The 14,900-nt window shown below is 40.4% G+C and overlaps 1 protein-coding gene across 1 annotated transcript in view; it reads right to left on the bottom strand.

Moving 5' to 3' along the window:
• MTPN (myotrophin) overlaps positions 1-13,539 on the bottom strand; it is a 43,920-nt gene extending 30,381 nt beyond the window's left edge. The window contains exon 1 of the mRNA XM_030041081.2: positions 13,163-13,539. Coding sequence (XP_029896941.1) covers positions 13,163-13,234 — 72 coding nt within the window. The 5' untranslated portion in view covers positions 13,235-13,539. The remainder of the gene's footprint in view (positions 1-13,162) is intronic.
• Between the last annotated feature and the right edge of the window lie 1,361 nt (positions 13,540-14,900).

The following is a 14,900-nucleotide window of genomic DNA, read 5'->3' as shown; positions in this document are numbered from 1 at the left end:
CTTCTTCCAAGCTGGTTATACAATTTTCTCTAGAAATTTTGTCATGGTAACTGAAATGGAACACTAGCCTTGAAGGAGTTTCTGCTGGGTAGAGCAGAAAGATTAAATATCCTCGCATCAGCTGTCTTAATACAAACCTGAAGATAACTGAACCACTAGTCTAGTACTTTAGACAAGGAAACAGTTTTTGTAAGCTTCTGGGTATTTCATCATAACCCTAGACTAACATGCCATTTTCAGATTCCTGTCCATCTTTACTAATTAGAAACAAGAACAATTCAAATGACCAGCTTGAAACACAAGTCAGTGCAGCATATTATTTAAACTTTTGTATCTTTTTTTTTCCTGTAAGAGGAAAAAAAACTCTTGACATATGATGCTTCAGGGATTGCAGAACTAAGGATTGGGCAGAGCAGATGAAAAAGATAAATTCCACATTTCCACTCAACCTGATACATTGAAAAAACTACTCAAACAATGCAAGAGGCCTAAGGAGAAGCAACAGTTTTATATATATTCTGCTCAGCAAGATTACTGAGTCTCAAGTTTTCTTGTCTCTATCTTCTGATTCACAAGAATGACCCTGTTGCCCATGGTCAAGGGGAACAAGAGTGGAACATGGTGAAGTAACTAATAACTCAAAGGCTGAGTTAAGTCCAAAGAGCAGAAAGGGAAGGAAAAAGATTTAAGTGTTGTAACTTGTGAATTGTTGATGATTTTGAAGCAGATTTCTTCAGTTAAAAACCAGCAGCAAGTTCCTGCCAAAGCTGAGAAATCAACTCATTTGTAACTGCAAGTAGGCAGTTTCCCATGGCAACTGTAAAAATTTTGTGCAGGATCCAAGTTTTCATTTAAATCCTCTATATTTTCAAAAATTACTTGCCTGCCACAGAGAAACTACTGCTGCTGTTGCTCAGTGGTTCAGCAAATTCTGACCATTCCAGTAGTTTTCCAACTGCAGGCTGAGTGGACCACAGTTGTCTGTGGACAACTGAACAGAAGCAAATGACCTAGATTTATTGTATGGGATAACTACTTTCCACTTAGAGATCTAGAATTTCTTTGGTTTTTGTTTAACAGCTGAGAGCAATGCATTAGCTAAGCCTTTCTGCTAATTATCTTTGTGTTCACAGTAAGAGATATTTAATAATGCCATTTTGACACTGCCGACTTTTTTATTTCCCATCCTCTAAATTTCATAGTGTGGAGCAACAAGGAATTTTCTCCCAGCTGTCTTCTCTCTACCCTATATGCTTTGGGGAATATTTGGGACAAGCTGTCTTTACACCTTCCTCTCATTGCATCTTACTGAAACAAACAGAAATAGCAAAAACATCCACAAGAAATCCTGTAGATAATGATCAAAAAGCAAAATCAAGTTAACAGATGTTGACAAGGGAACTTCTTGAATACAGGAAGTAAATCTCTGTGGAAGAGGCTGCAGACAGCAGCAGCAAGTTTTCATTGCTATTCTGGATTCACATCTAGTCTTTGTTATTAGTTTTGCTTGCCACATCCATCTGAGCTTCAGTATTTGAAAAGCTGAAAAAAGGATACTCAAAGAATTTCAGCGTAACATTCCCGCTAAAAGACCCTCACTGCTTTATCAAAAAGAGGTATCTGTCCTGATGATAGCATAAGTCTCTCCAGTTGGGATTTTGCAGCAAGTTCTACAGTCAGGACAGACAGATGTAGATGTCCATCTATGTTTAAAATGGGTATCTACTTTGCAATTCTCTACTTTGATAGAAGCCTCACCTGCTAATGATAACACCAATATTTGGTCTACACAAGAAAATCAATTATGAACCTGATGGTGGATTTTGCCTGTCTTGATATGGCATTTAAAGTACTCTGAAAAGCTTTTATAAGCACCCCTACACTTATTTTGGCTTAAGCCAAAAAATGGTACTTGAATAAAACGTGAAAAATATGCTTGTTTTTAGTGGTAAACAAGTATCTAGCTTATCCACCATAATCAAATGCAATCTGAAGTCCTTTGTCTCAGTCAAAAGAATACAATTCCAGAAACAACTGCTAAATAAACTGAACTACTGAGCCATCTGTGCTTCAGTTGTTGTATCAGCATTTTTAGAGACAAACAAACCTGGCACACAAGTTGTTCTGTAGAACAGTAATGAACCTATTGTTTCCTAGCTACCGCTTCTAAAAACTTGTGCTACGATCCCAGCTTCAGAGATGTGTCAAATACGTGCATTATTGAAAACAGTTGTTATTCCCCCACCCCTGCCCAATTCCTTAATCTAGCTAAGACTTGAATGAGAAATAGTGGAAACCACTCACTATTTGCATTAGCAAGTGACAAAAGAGGAATGAAGGGATCAGTTTTGCAGCTTCTCTTAGCTCTTAGGAATTCCTGTTTAAAAGTTTTGTCCAAAAGCACTTGCCTCTTGGTTAGGCAACAGCTCAGAGTAATGGCAGCAACTAGTTCTGACAGAATAAGCTGCTGCAGACAAAGGTATTATTACTTCGAACAAGAGACTCTCTGTCCAGAGTACTACTGTAATTTATGAATGTTGGTGTGCTAAATATTCTAGATCATGAACTGAAACAGCCGATTATCAGACATACTTTCTAAGATACCTCTGCTTAGAAGAATTGTTAGAATTTGGAATTAAAGTTAAAATGCTTTAGTTATAGCATCAGGGCTTGTCTATCAGACACGATACAGGGAGTACAACCAAAAATAAACCCCTTTAACCACTATATGCTTAAGGAATCACAGCCAGATCTAATAACTGTATACCTTAATTTGACATAAACTAATGTTCACTCTAAAGAGATGTGTTAAGTATATCTGTTGAACACAGCACAGTGTCCATTTTCACAGGTAACACTGAGCTGCCTAAAAGGGTTTTCTTTCCAGAAGTGATTGGCCAGACTCCATGTTTTAACACTGCTGCATTTTGATTTGGTTTGGATGATACCCACTTTAAGGGTGTACAAAGCAGAGAATATTCCAGCCCACATGGGTGCCAGATACACAGCTAAACAGCAGACATCAACCATACTTAAACCAGAAATCAGATGAGGTCTCAGTAATTCAGTACTATACCATCAGCAGACTGACAACAGATGACATTGTCAAAACAGAAGAATCTACAAAACACCTGTCCGTGTAGTTTCACACAAACTCAAGCTTAATATGTCAGATCATCTAGTCGTGGAATGCTGAAAGCAAGTTTGGACAGATAAAAATACACTGTACCATGCTTCACTTCCTTGGTGCCACTAAGTTTGTATTAGAGTAAGATATTAAGTTCAAGGATAAAGCAATCCAAAGGTTTAGTAATAGGATTCAGGCTATTTCCATCATTAGATCATTGCTCCAAAAGTTAACTGGCAGAGGAAAGAATAAAAGCTATTACCATCCAATCTGCACTTAGTTGCTAGCTCTGAATTAAAGCATTTTCATTTACTGTAAGAGCCCCAACATCAACATCTGTATTAAAACCCTCAGTACATGTTGTCCAAAGAATGCACAGGAAGTGACTGTTTTCCTTCTAGGAGAACAGTAGGCACCAGCTATGGGGTTTCAGTTTCAGTAGATGCCAGCTTGATATTTTGACTTCTATGTGTGACCTAAAAACTAACAATAATGAAAAAACCCACACACAATAATAAACATGAGTTCTTGAAGTTAAGGTAGTGCTCCACCATGAAGATATGAAAGGATAAACAGGAAGACAAGTATATCTTCCAAAAATTACTGCTATAGTTTAAAAAAAATACTGAATTTAATTATTATAATTGGGGCTTAGCATCATAAGCATGACTTCTCTAGAATCTGAACAAAGGATATGTCCAAGGCAAGATCAACTGTTCCGTCAAACCCAAAGCAATGAAGCTTAGCTTCTAAATAAGTTTTCATGTAAGATTAACAGGCATTCTTTTCCTGTGCACATTGAGTTTACATTTTCTTCACACAGCAATGCATAAAAAGATATGAAATATCAAAAGCAGTATTAATGAATTCTAGAAGTTTTGTGCCTTAACACAGATTTTTGTTGACATGCTGAAGCAGTTGATAATTGGAATCATGGAGAAACAAAACATGGAAGTAAAAAACTTGAGCAGAAAAGCTATTTTTAAATCCATAAAATAAATGCTGCTTTCTAAGCAGTATATACTTAAACAACCCATATGCATTAACATGCACAGAATGGCCCTGTAAACCAATTATATACACTTGGAGTATTCAGCTTCACTGTAATACTTCCATTAAAACTTACCAATATTGAAACTGCACTCATGATTTAAATAATCCATCTACAAAAGCTAAGCTATTTTCTCCAGATTTCACCAGGAATTACTGTTGAAAATGCTTTAGTAAATACAGTCTACTAACCTGTCACAAGAATGGAACTAAAGACTGTATTTCATGTTATACTCTAATTAAAGGAACCATACTTTGCAATGAAATGTATTTACTGTTGAGTTACTATCTCCAAGATAAATTTAAGTAACAGATAATTAATGCTTTATTACAGGCAAAATTCAAGTTTTTTAAACCATACTAAATATCCATCCCTTTAGCCAAGAAGAGTTAATACTATTATTGAAGTTATTGAGAAGTCCACAATCCAAGAAATAAAGATTCTCTCAAATGCCTCACTTGAATACAAAGGATCCTGCAAATTTTTTTATACAGGGCAAACATAGAAATGCTGATCTCACCCCACACGAACTCTCCTGAGCCATCGTTTTTATATAAGGACTTGAAACCTCCTCCTCCCAATTGCATTACCTGAATCAAGTACTGGAACTGGTTTTGAGCAAACATAGAAATCCTTTTTAAATGTTTATTGCCTATGGTATTTGCATTAATAGCATCATTAACAAATCAGCTTAGAAGAGATGTTGATGATAACTGTTCTATGGACACCTTTATCTTTTGTCTCAAATGGCCTTCCAGCTCATCTTTCCTCCTTGAAGCTAATAACTAATTTATAAGCCGCAAGTGTATTAAAAAGCAAGTTCATAAATTACTGGAGTTTGGGGAAAGAAAGTATCAGTCATTCAACAATAATTATCAAGACTTGATCTTAGCTCGTAAACTTTGAACACACAATTCTGTTTTATAAACTGACTCCATAATTAGATACACTTTAGAATATTCTTTGAACTTTGGCTGGAAGTATGACAGGCAAATCTCCAGAATACCTTTCTAGTGATGTTTTGGTCTGTTCAGCTTATTAGCCACTGCATGCAATTACTCTATTTGATTTTCAAAGTGTAGCTGAAGGCTAAGTAAAATGATTTCACTGTTTCCCTTTTGGCCTGTACGCCGTGAGGAAGGCAGCAATGTATATACACAAAGACAAAAATCTAGACTTTAATTCTTGTTGCAGCAAGAAAGTTACAAAAATTCTTTCTTTGGAGAAATGTAATAACCCTTGGCATATTACATATCTGTACTGAACTACAGAATTACACTGCATACAAAAGACTAATAAAGACTGTAAAAATGGGCAAAGTGCTAAAAAGCACCAAAACCCAAGTCCCCCAAGCTACTTCAAAAGCCATATTCACGTGCATATACATTATGTGTTTATAAGACCATATTTCTCCTTCCCTTCCTACTGTCCCTCATCAGGATTTCAACTGCTTTCAGGATAACATCAAGTTATTTGCTGTCTTTTTTTTTTATTTAAAAAAAAAAAAAAAAAACAACCAAAAAAAACCACACACAAGTGCATTACAGTCAAACAGTACTAAGACAAGAACTGTAGCTTGTTCAATGGGACTTATTAATACTGATTGCTTTCTAAGGCAGAGAGCTACAGATCTTCACTGTGTGAGAGCGCAACACAGACACAAGTCCCTTAAACATTTAAAGGAAACTACTGTTTCCCTCCCGTCTCTGGCATGTGACTGCAGAATTTGCCATTGGTGGTCGCAATCAACATAGGGTTTAGCATCAGTTTGCAGTAAAAAGAGCTAATAGCACATCCACCATCCAATAAAGATTTCAAACTTTGAGTTGTGCTCATTTGTACCTACCCCTCCTCATAATGAGCTAAAGCAGAAAAACATCTAATTGTTCAAAACTGCTGAAACTGCAACTTGTAAGAAAAACAATTGTTGTATAACCAACTGGTCAGTTATTGGCACTTATTAATTCCAGCTAATGCTTTTGTCCTAGTAATAGGAAATCTGTCTACACAAATGACAACTGCCTCTTTCTACAGAACTGTATTGGCTGGTAAATACAACATTCAAGGTGGAGCTTTTGCTAGGGAGGGAAGAAAATTTAAGAATAACTTAATACAAACTTTCAATTTCCGAAGTGTGCAAATTAGGTACAAAGAAGTAATTTTGTCCACACTTTTGTCTGGATGCATATTCAGAAGTTCAAACAAGCATAAACATAAAGCCATAAAAAACCTGCTAAGAACACTTGGCTGGATATGCACATAAAAAACCAAATACGTGACATAAGCAATACAATTTTATACATCTGCTGGCTTTCTGTATCCTTCCTAAATTTTCCTCTTCCAAGCTTTCACCTACACCCTTACAGTGCTTTTCAGTCTCATAAAAATTCTTGGACTTGAGAATCCTGTGTTTGAGTCCACTGTGTTCTGCTTAAACTTGGGTAGAATATTTGACCTTCAAGTCCTGATATCTTAACAGCTAAGCATATGTTCCTTCAGAGTAAGCATACAGAAATTGTTTGGTCTATTGTGAACTGTCCAGGGGATTCCTTATTTACACACTTTGATACTGCTGCAAGATCCATTCATTCACTATTTTTACTTATGTGGCCTGCATGACTCACCAATTCCACAGTACCCAAGTCAACATTCAATGCATAACCTTCACAACTAACACAACTTTCCACATATTATTCCAAATGGAGACAGAATACAAACCACTGCAGAACTGTTCTCTTGGACTTTTAGAAAGCTTAGCTCATCTTCCATATGCCCTTCTGTTGAAATCAGAATTAACTAACTAAATTGGAAGGCAAGAGCTAGGCTTGAAAAACAAGCATTTAGTAAAGATAAAAGTGATACAAGGCGGAAAACTGAGGTTAGAATAAGAGAGGGTGAGAAGAAAAGGAGCAGTACTATAAGTAAATATTTTCCACACACCACTGAATTCTCTGCTTGTTATTCATAACCTATTCCTAACTTTGTACTGTCATACTTAGTAATGCATATGCTAATGACCACAAACTCGGACAAAACAGGATATATTCACATAGATAAAATTTGCTTTCAATTTAGGGAATGGAATACAGTAATAAAACTTTCAGCAACAAAAATTTAAATTCAATGTCTTATTAAAATCTGATTTTGATCACCCTCTCTTTACTTTTTGCAGCAAACACCAATTAGCCCAAACAGAAACAAATAAGGAAGTACTTGATTTTTTATTTAAGCACACAAAAGTCAAACACGAGTCAAATACTTGGGCAATCTCTTAAATCCACCAAGAGTTTCAGAGCACAGAAGCCAACTGAATGAACAAAATGATCATAGGCCTGACATCAACATCTCAGTAAGATACTACCACCTTTAGCAATTCCAGATTTGTGAGCAGTCTTATAATGAACTCCATTTACATTTCAGATGAAAATGGCTTCAGAATCAGTTATATCTGTACCTTCACAAAAAGGACAGATTTGAGAATTCTGGGATGTTCATTCAGTCACCAAGTCATACATTCCACCACAACGCCAGGTTTACAGGTGAGTTTGTTACTCCATGCTGTTCCTATAAACTACTTAAAGAACTGATGCACAAGCTATTAATATTTGTGAGCAATTCTTTGCCACATGTCCTCAGGCTCTCTTGGATCAGTCTGGCAAAATTAATTAGCCATCTGAAAAGGTGTTTTTCATCAAGTTAATATGTCTTCTTGTACCCCCCACTAAAAAGTAGCTGCCATGCTGTGTTCTTCTGAAAGTTTTTCTAGTATATTCATGGCATTTTAGTTAAGAGTAACTCTACCATAAATATGGAACCTGCTAACAGCAGGTTACAGTAGCAACTGTCTTGTTTCATAAAAGAAAGGTTTAGGTCATCATGTTCAAATTTGCAAAATCTAAATTGAACACCAAGTTTAAGTAGAACTAAGCAGTAAAACAAAACTGCAACTTTAGCAATCACACTCCAGCACACTCAACAGTAATCAAAAGGAAAATAACAGAAGGCCTAGAATACTCCAGGTAAAGAAAAACCCACATACTACAAGTGTTGGCATAACACTGAGGAGTTACAATATGGAGGTATCTAAGAGGCTCCACAGGGGATAAACTCAGTCCAGCAGCTCCCAGGTCAGTGCAAGCCCTCATATGCTCCTGGAAAAACTACTGAGGTATACTCACACTGCACTGTAATCCAGCCAGGCTTTCAGGCTCCCTGTCACTTAAGAGCAAGAAAACTGCTTCCGAACCAGAGGCAATCCAGATATCAATGTACTCATAATATTGAAGTGCACTTCAGCATTGAACATAGTGAGACAAGGTGAATTTCCATGTATCCATGGTATGGTTAATCTGTAACTCAAATAATCCACCCATATATAATGACCATTTAAGTATTCATTTTCATTTATGTTGTTCCTGAAGGAACAGAAGTCATTTCAATGGACACTCAAAAGAATAGAGGTTACCCCTCAAAAGGTAAAAGCTATTTATTTCTCCATTGTAATCATTCTTCTTGCAGACATATTTAAGTCTCTTCTCTTTTTCACAACACTTAGACCTTAACTATACCCTGACGGCTACCTCTATTTCAGAAAGGTATTTCTAAACAATGTTTTTGTTTTAGTCTCTCCAGTTAGTTTTGCAGTAGTCAAGTTTTCCGCATTTCTCGAGACTTGTATTCAAACATCATTATATCCCAAAGAACCGCAAGATTGTTTGAAGTACCAAAATTTTGTGAAGAATACACAGGTGGATGCTGTTTTATAGCTGAGTTATTGAAGGTCCTCTAGGGATTTGGTTTTGTTCGTTTTGGCGGTTTGTTTTGTTATTTAAAAAACAAGACTCCACAACAGAAATGCCTCCTAGGCAAGCACAGCATATACATACTTTCTAAAAACATTCATTTCACAGCCTACCATCACTTCAGCCTCCCTGTCCTCTCAGCAGTAAAAATCCGGTGCTTCCAGTTTTGTTGACTGTCCTACCTTCTTATAGTATTAGGTTAGTTGATTTACCAAACGTAACTATAAGCAGTGGTATGTTTAGGAAGCAACCATGTAGGGGATTACAGCAGCTCATGAAGTAAGGAATTCTCAGTTAAGCTATGGGAGATGAAATTACTTAAGAACAAACATTTATTGAAACTTCTTTCTTACAAATCCGAGTTTATCTTGCCAAAAACTTTGTGCCTGGTGACTGAACAGGAATTATACTTAGCCTGAGAAATCCACTGCTGATTAGAAACATTACATGTACATGTTGATAGAGAAGTCTTTTTAAGTAATTGTACAGCTTATCAGAAGGATAAAGAAAAGGAAAAGGTGCAAACACCATTCACATTAAGAAGTTCTGCAGGCTTAATATACCCTGCTCTTAGTCTAACTAGTACTTTTTAACCCTGTTCCCTCCCTTGAGGGAACCAAACTTCTCTAATCTGCGTGGGTCCTCCTCACCCATTTAATTGCTTGATTCATCTGTTCCCATGAAAGCTTCTGCTTTCTTGGGGAATTTAAAAAATGTGAGTGGATGTATGTGGGAAGAGTGCAGAATTCCTTCAATCCCTTCAACTCCTGCAAAGACACCTCTGAAGCCAACATATGCCAGCTATATTCAAAAGTAAGACATCAAAGAAAGCAAACAGTGAAAAGTACTTTTTAATTTAGTCATCATAAAAATAGATGACACCATACTTAACTGCTAGCATAACACACTAACTACAGTACTTCAGTAGAAATTAACATTTACCATAAAGAAGTTGACACAATTACAAGTCAAGAAACGTAGAGACTAATAAAATGTTTCTTACAAAAAAGAAATAAGTCCTGTAGGACTATTCAAACTATACAAATAACCTTTCACATTTTTATCAAGTAGAAGCCAACAATGTCTTCCAAATGCACAAACTGGCAACACTAACATCTCTTTTGCTAAGCAACATAGCAGTATCATTTGGCATTTGTCTGTTTCATTGCCACCCCTCAGAACTACTGTTTCTGTGAAAGATTCTTTCTGAAGAAAGTATCTTTAGGAGAATGCAAGATCTCTTTACATAGAAATACATAAAATGGAAATGGAGACTCTTCCTCCTGCCTCTGTATCCTTTCTTTGTCCAAGAACTGTTGAAGTGGCAGAAACTTCCACTACTTAAAGAGAATAAACTATGTCATTGAGAAGGAAGGTTTTTACATTATACCTTAAGTTTCACCTGCTGTCTGAATCAAAGTCTGAGAGCCATTAAGCCATCTTCCTCTTGGTACCTACTAACTAAATCTGAGATGACAAAACAAGATAATGACTCCAAAGACAGAACCTCCACAGCTTATTACACACAAGTGAAGAAAAGCCATGACTGATTACTGGAGTTCAACTCTTATAGCCTCACTGATGCAATCCATTTATACTATTAAAGTGCCCAGGGTCATCTAGTTAGCATTTCAAGCCCTGCCATTCAGATATGAAACAAAATCAGAGGTCAAATCCTTTATGTTGTAATTGGCAGCAAAGCTGCAAGATTATTGTTAAAAGCTGTATTGTTTCCAATCAACTAACAATGAAACAAGACTAGAAGAAGAAACAAAACAAGTGAGAAGTTGGAAATCAAAAGTTTCAGGAAGACAGACAAGAAAGAATTTTATGAAGATGCAGACTGCAAGACGTATGACTGCCTCACACGCGACAGGGAGAGGAAATTTCTACTACTGCAAAGTTTATATAAGTAAAATTCCTGAACATTAAATCATACTTAGAACAGGAAAGCAGCAGGGAGCAGAAGCCACATAACTGATAAGGAAGACAGTCAAAAGAGAACATGCAGCACAGAACAGATACTTTTCTGATAACTGTAACTATCAAAGCATGATTTGCCCTCACATATTTCGTTAATTTAGGTAACAAAAATGTGAAGTTCCAACTGAGGTTTCTCCTACAGTCAAAGGATTTATAGAGTTCTCTTGCCCCTCCTCAATGCACATTTCCTGTTGTGCTGTAAAACATAAGCTCATTCTTGTACTCTTTTCTTCCCTCGAGGTACCTCCCTCTACTCCATTTAGTTTCATAAACCCCCCAGTATCTATCTGTACCCCTGTAAAACTTATCAAAAGTAGCCAAAAAAATAACAAACAATTAGGAAGGAAGGAGGTCAGTCAAAAACTGCTCATATAAGCTTTGTTTCCACAGGAAACCAGGCTAAAAATTTAATAGCCCACAATCTGTCAGGAAAACATAATGAACCGAAAAGAAAACATTAGACTTCTTGCGTTACTGGCAAGTAGGATGCTTAACAGCTGATGACAGAAAGCAATTTGCAAGAGGGGCAAAAGAACGAACAAGATTAGGTCACAAATAAGCAGAAAATTCCCATAGTTTATTCACCTTCTACAGTGAAACAGAAACCGTTCTAAAATGTTCAAGGATTGTAGGCTTCTTTTACTGTAATCATCTAACCAGACAGTATCTGTCTTTCAAGGATTTCTACCTCATTAGTACAGTTAGATGATGCCCTTCAGCCTCTTTATTATAGCATCATCCAGGCTGGCTCACACCTCTTTCAGTAGCAGATGGAACTAAGTATTTGACTTTGTGCTGAAGTGGATGAAGAGTGATCACACAAATCCTTTTGCTACATGAGTTGCAGTGCCACTCAGGAAGAGTGGAAACATTAAAAAAGCTTTGTAATTAGTACTGCAGTGATCTTGTAGATATAAACTGCCTCAAGATGGTTACTGCCAAAGTTTCTGCCGCAGCAATAGATACACAAGGATCCATGTGCAGTGAGTTCTCTAGATATATATGGAATTCCTGTAAAAGCTGTAGCAAGAATCCAAATCTGCTGGTGAAACACTCTGGAGGCCCCCAAAGCTGAGAAGAAATAAGACACATCAATGTAGTATCCAACTTTATTACACAGACATAGGTACACAACCCAACAAACAGCTGAAGTGGGATAATTGTATTACTCCCAGTTATTACCTCTGGCACTTTGCAGACAGAGCAGAGCATGTGAGTGCACAGCCACTTTGATGCAAAGTCCAGTAACTTAGCTGAAACTGTCAGAGAAGACTATTCAAGCTAAGCTGTTGGACTTTGTACTAAAGCAGCTGGAAGTACTTGCACACATTTCTTTTTGCCAAGAGCACTACAACTTTGGGTAACTTTCAACCAAAGTTGACAACTGGAGTAGGAAGAACTTAAGTCATCACAGCACGATATGTCAACATGTGTCAAGCTCCCAAAGACAATGATTAACATGTTCGGAGATCTAAGTAATTACAGCTAAATTACACGTAAACCTCTGCTCTGATGTAACAGTTTCTAGACAATATTCCCGAACGCTAAGGATTCACCGAAGCAGAATCTTGCCCTTGTGTATACGCACTTTTCCCACAAACCTCATTGATAACTGAAGGCAAACGCAGACAGAATCCAGCCTCCAAATACTACAATGTACCTGCAGGCTTCTCACCCACTACAGAGGTGCCTACTGTTCCCGTAGCACTCGCCCTAACTAGATATCAAAACACTTCACAGAAGGTTAATGAATTAAGCCTCAACACACCCGGCAGCTTAGCATCACCCTATTAAGGATGAGCCCTGCGGCACGGAGAGGAAGGGTAACCAAACCGAGGCCACACATAAGCATGTACACCTAAGATCGGCGAGGCAGGGCTAGGATATCGGCCGTCGAGGCAGAAAGTTTCACGTACTGACACCCGGTAACTTCACCGGCACGCAGGAGGCTCGGCCGGGGGCAGGAGGGGCGCGGGCCGGCGGGCGACGGAAGGAGGAAGCCCCGGAGGCGAGCGGGCCGCGAGGAGGGGGAGGGGAAGCGCGCCCTACCGCCTGGACCCTCACCGCCGCGGAAAGTCCACGGTCCGTCCCCCCCGGCCCCATCCGGCCGACCCCCGAACGGAGGGGGCCCGCTGCACGTTCCCCCCCCCGCCCTCAGCGCCGCCTCGCCCACCCCAGGCCCTCGCCGCCGCCTCCTACCTTGGCCACGTAGTCCTTCACCTCATCCAAGTCTCCGTTTTTGAGGGCCCACATGAACTCCTTGTCAGACATCGCGGCCGCCGAGCAGGGACGCGGGCGGGCGAGGCGGCGAGGGGCCGGCGGCACCTCCACGGAGCGAGGGCGGCGGCGCGGAGGGCAGGAGCCCCTCCCCCGGCTGGCGGCCGCTCGCTCTCCCTCCCTCTCTCTCTCGCTGCCGGCGGCGGGGCGGGGCGGCGGCAGTCGGCGCGGCCGGGGCTCGGCGCCGCGGAGCGAGGCCGGGCACGCGGGCAGCGGGAAGCACGGGAGAATCCGCCTGACTGAAGGGAAAAGCGGTTTACTTGCGCGCGGCGCTTCCGCTTCCGGTTTCCATTCCGCTCCCCTCCCCCGCCCCCCGCGGTCCCCTGCCCACCCCACCGAGACACCCACGCGGGAAAGGGGGGGGCGCGGGGCGCATGCGCCGCCCGCGGACCGCCACTTTGCGCATGCGCCCACCGTAAGCGTCCCCGTGTTCCCGCAGCTACCGCGGGAAGGGGGGACCGACGGCGCATGCGCTCTAAGCTCCCGCGGCCTCGCCCCGCCGGCGGCCCCGCCCCCGGCTGCCCGGGGGTTGCCATGGTGCCGCGGCCTGCGCCGGGCCCCGCCGACCGTCTCGCCAGCTCGCCGGCGGGGCCGCTGAGACCGCCGCGGGCTGGGAGGTGAGCCCTGTGAAACTCAGCCTTACGCTTACCTCACCCGGTGCCCGGGAACCTGCGGAGGATGTGCGTGGGGCGTTGCGTCTCTGCCCGGGAGGCTGCGGCAGGCCGCGCTGGGCTGCCGGCGCGGGGGGGGGTGCGACGGGCCGCTGGCCTCTGCCTCCAAACCGGCTGAGGAACTGCGTGTTTAACGATCGGTTCCCGCTGAGGGAACTGTCTAGATAGCTGTTCTGCAAAACCCGAGGCACCGAACACGCTGTGAATAATTATCATAATGCTTCCAAAACATGAGTGGGGAGACATAAAAGGAAGTATGTGGTAATTAATTAATATGTTGGCACTCGGTGGTTGCATCTGTTTTTCGAAACCGCATGTTTTGCGTATGGAACATGCAGCCTGTTGTGTGACTCATGCTTGCCTGCTAGCAGGCAGCCGCTCTTCCTAAGCCCCTCTGGCAAGCACCATCCTGAACACCCCTGGAGCTAGAGCTGCTCTGCTGTGACGGTACCCAGTCTGGCACCAGTATGAAAATGTACAGATACTGGTTAAGGGCAGCAATGCTCTTATTACCGAGAAGGAGGGGGCACTCCACCATACAGCCAAAGCAAATTTGTAAGGGGGGTGTGGCGGTGGTGCCATACAGCTCGTGATTTTTCAGTGTTTTCTTTGTATTTCTGAACCACAGAAATGTTAAATATGTAGGGCTTTGCAGATTTTTGTCAGGGATTAGATGGTATTTAATTGAAATAGCTAGAATGTTACTTGCAAGGAAATAAAAATCTATAACCTTTCAAGCTGGATTAATTGCTCATTTCACTTAGAAACTGAGAAGTTTTGAAACACGTGATTTTGTCCTTGTTCCTTTTCCTAATGTCATTAAAGAAAAAGAAAAAAAAAGCTGTGAAAGACAAACTGTCCAGTGCCTTTGAATTGTTTTGTAAATGCTCCCAGTACATGCATAAATATGAATTTTCAGGGCTTAATTTTCAGTCTGCAGAAACAAAAAGTCAGTTTGGATTTTTTTTAATAAGCTAAGTCCAATTTCT

Source organism: Aquila chrysaetos, chromosome 17 (genome assembly GCF_900496995.4).
Source record: "Aquila chrysaetos chrysaetos chromosome 17, bAquChr1.4, whole genome shotgun sequence".
Taxonomy (NCBI): domain Eukaryota; kingdom Metazoa; phylum Chordata; class Aves; order Accipitriformes; family Accipitridae; genus Aquila; species Aquila chrysaetos.
The sequence above is the reverse complement of the archived record's forward strand: the minus strand, read 5'-3'. Positions and strand labels throughout refer to the sequence as shown.